The 3,333-nt window shown below is 43.1% G+C and overlaps 1 protein-coding gene across 1 annotated transcript; it reads left to right on the top strand.

The window, feature by feature from the left end:
* Window positions 1–2,318: 2,318 nt before the first annotated feature.
* Window positions 2,319–3,333, top strand: LOC134087009 (alpha-(1,3)-fucosyltransferase 7-like). Its single transcript, XM_062540209.1, has one exon. It carries the CDS (start codon window positions 2,319–2,321, stop codon window positions 3,300–3,302), a length of 984 nt encoding a protein of 327 aa, XP_062396193.1. The 3' UTR covers window positions 3,303–3,333.

Raw genomic sequence — 3,333 nt, 5'->3', positions numbered from 1 at the left:
GCTGATTGCTGAAACGAAACCAACTGCCTGCTGCTGCACGTCCATGTTCCCCTCTTGTTGTGTCACTTCATTTCTATACAAACTAACTAAGGCAGCGGATACCTACGGAAACTCAATCACCCACGCAATAAATAAGCTATGTAGCAAAAATTACATTTTACCATGACACGAAGAGTGCTGTAAACATGAAATCGAAACTTAACAGCTTGGAGCTACGGTGGAATAGGCGAACCAACGGGGCAGCACTAAACTCGGATATTTCAGGAGATAATCGCCCTGGTAAGAACAAACCAGATTCTGTTCAAATATACACACCTATGGCTACTGAACCATATGTACTACAACCCTTTGGAGGTGAATAGCCTAAAGAATGTAATTGGGGAAGTTGATGTGAGTGATTGTATGGAGACTAGAGCTCATAGTGCTGTAGACGCCAGGATGGCATTTCATTTAGCCTGGCTCGCTCTCGCGCTGCGCATTTGAATTGTCGCTCGTGCATGGAGGGCGGGACTTGAGGTTGTATATGTTCAAACTCTGCCGTCCGTTTTGCTAATTCCGTACCCAACCTTTAAGTAGAAACATCCATAATTGCTTTGACATGATGGTCTTGTAAAGGTGAAGTGTCCAAATTTGCATAATGCAACTGCAATATCCCATCTAAAAACATCCTTTTGTGTGATCATTTGTTGTATTTCATACAATTTTAACATTATCTTGACATAGCCATTACAGATGTGCCATAGCCATTACGTTATCTACTAACAGGCATATTATAAATACATGTAATTCTTATGTATTTATATTTGCTAATGTATTCAAATATGCAAATTATCTCTTTAACTATGCGTGATATAAAAATGTCCCAAGTAGGGATGTTAACCGGTGACTGTTTGACCGATGGTTGACCGTATCCACGTTAACCGATCAAAGTTTTCGCTAGTCGGTTAAAAAAAAAACAAAAAAAAAAACGATCTCTAAATTAGGCTATTAGACTACAGCTAGCCATCTCATTCCAAGATCTTTTTTTGTGTTAGCAAATTATACCTCACACTCAATTTTTCATAACTCGCCTGCTTGGCTAGGCTAGCCTACTTAATAAACCAATAAAAACATTTGGCACGAGGTTTGAGCGCTCTGTCTTGGCTGACGCGTCTTATGCAATCTGGAGGTGCTTGTTTATCCATTGGTTTGCTCGTGTTGCAGTCTATTAGGCAACTTTCCGCATAAGATGGGCTTAGATTTGGAAATACATTACATATACATTTCAGGAAGGGTCATCAATGGTAACAAATAAGGTAATCATATTTCTTTATTATTGTTAGCACTTCCTCAAACTAAGCTGCGTCTCTTCGGAGCTGTCATTTTCTAATCTTAAGTGAGCCACGGCAATTTCTTTTTCAAATTAGCTTCTAACGCTAGACAAAAGCCTTTATTTGCAACGCGATCACCTTACCCAAACCATTTCGAAACGAAGGAGCCATTTGTCCTCCACTTACTTGCAAGCTCCTTGGTTTGTGGGACTCATGATTCGCGCTGTAGGGGACTTTAAAAAATGTGACGTGAGTGAAAGGACGGCGCCGGGGCTGCGTGTGAGCAGGGGACAGAGAGATGCGACAGAGTTGCGAAATTGCGTGGCTGTTATTTCAAATAGCGTAGCATATTTTAAACGAATCAGTTAACCGGTTTCAACCGGCTAATGAGGCTCGGTGGTCGGTCAAGAAAATGTGTAGTTTTCGCCATCCCTAGTCCCAAGCAGAAATGGCTTCTACACGAAAAAGTGCTAGCCTCAATTGAAAAGTTTGGTAGTGACCTTAATCAGATCGAAATGTCCAGTTATAAAAGATGTAAAGCTTTTTCACGGCACTTCGTCCAACCTCAGCCTTTAGGTATCCCTGCACTCTTATCCACTCCTATACCTCTCATGCCTCAGGACAGGCTATGCTTGTTATATGTCTGTTTCCTGTACTGGAGGTGGAGATATGTAGGCCTACGTGATATCTGTTGCTTGGTTACTTTGTTCAATATTGTGTAATGGGATTCCTTTTTTTGTTGTTTTTTAAATAACCATTACATTCAGATATTGTTTTTTTACACGGTAAGAATCGAGTTGCTGTCTTTTACCTCAACCCAACTGATGTTTTTTTTTTTATTGTTTTGTTTTTCTTTACAGGCAAGACAAATGTGAACAAGACAACAATACCAAACGTCTGAGCAAGCAAATCCTCGCCATTATTGCTGTTGGTATCGTTATTCTTGTCGGGCAGTATTCCATATGGCCAACATTACTACCCTCCGCTGCAATTCCACCTCACTTGTCCATGCAGAAGCCAAAGGCCATAGCCCGGTCAAATTTGTCAGATTCTACCACACTAAAACCCATCAAGAACACTGTCATTGTGCTGTGGTACTGGCCCTTTGGTGAATCGGTCAGTCTAACTAATAACCACTGCATGGATAACTATGGCATTCCCAACTGCGACGTAGTGGACAATCAGTCCTGGTTCCCCAAAGCAGATCTGGTGGTGTTCCACAACCGCCAGTTGGTCAACGGGCAGCAGAGGTTACCCCTGAATCTGCCTCGGCCAAAAAAACAGATGTGGGTCTGGCTATCCGTGGAGAGTCCTCCACATAATGGGAATATGAGACCCCTTGCCGGCCTCTTCAACTACACCATGTGTTATCGCCGGGACTCAGACATTTACGCACCATATGGGTGGCTTGTGCCAAGCAAAGCTCCGAATGGCACAACCGTTGAGGACTTTATACCAAAGGGCAAAACTGCTCTGGCCTGTTGGGTGGTGAGCAACTACCAGGCTAGACATAAGAGGACACAAGTGTATAACAAGCTGAAGGATGTCATCCCAGTGGATGTGTATGGAGGTGCAACAAATAGGCGTATGTCTGGAGATGGTCTCCTATCCACGATATCTCGTTACTATTTCTACCTCTCCTTTGAGAACAGCATTGCTACAGACTACATCACGGAGAAAGTTTGGAAGAACGCCTTTAAGGGTGGAGCCATACCGGTGGTTTTAGGTCCGCCACGGGAACAATACGAGGCGGTCTTGCCAAAAAACTCCTTCATCCATGTGGACGACTTCAGCACAGTAGAGGAACTGGGCATCTTCATGAAGGCTCTGGCTGCGGATAAAGAGCGCTACGCTTCCTACTTTGCCTGGCGTCTGAACTACACTGTTGCTAATATAGGATGGGTGGAGAGACTGTGCAGGATCTGTCCAATTTTTAGCAGTTTGCCCGAATCAAAGATATATACGGACTTACATGGCTGGAATTGGCAATGAAAGCTGGAAGAAAAATATGTACAAGAGTGTT

Source organism: Sardina pilchardus, chromosome 7, assembly GCF_963854185.1.
Source record: "Sardina pilchardus chromosome 7, fSarPil1.1, whole genome shotgun sequence".
NCBI lineage: Eukaryota > Metazoa > Chordata > Actinopteri > Clupeiformes > Clupeidae > Sardina > Sardina pilchardus.
The sequence above is the reverse complement of the archived record's forward strand: the minus strand, read 5'-3'. Positions and strand labels throughout refer to the sequence as shown.

Excerpts from the sequence above, each read along its gene's own strand:
- LOC134087009 (XM_062540209.1), top strand. The coding sequence starts at position 2,319 with ATGCAGAAGCCAAAGGCCATAGCCCGGTCAAATTTGTCAGATTCTACC.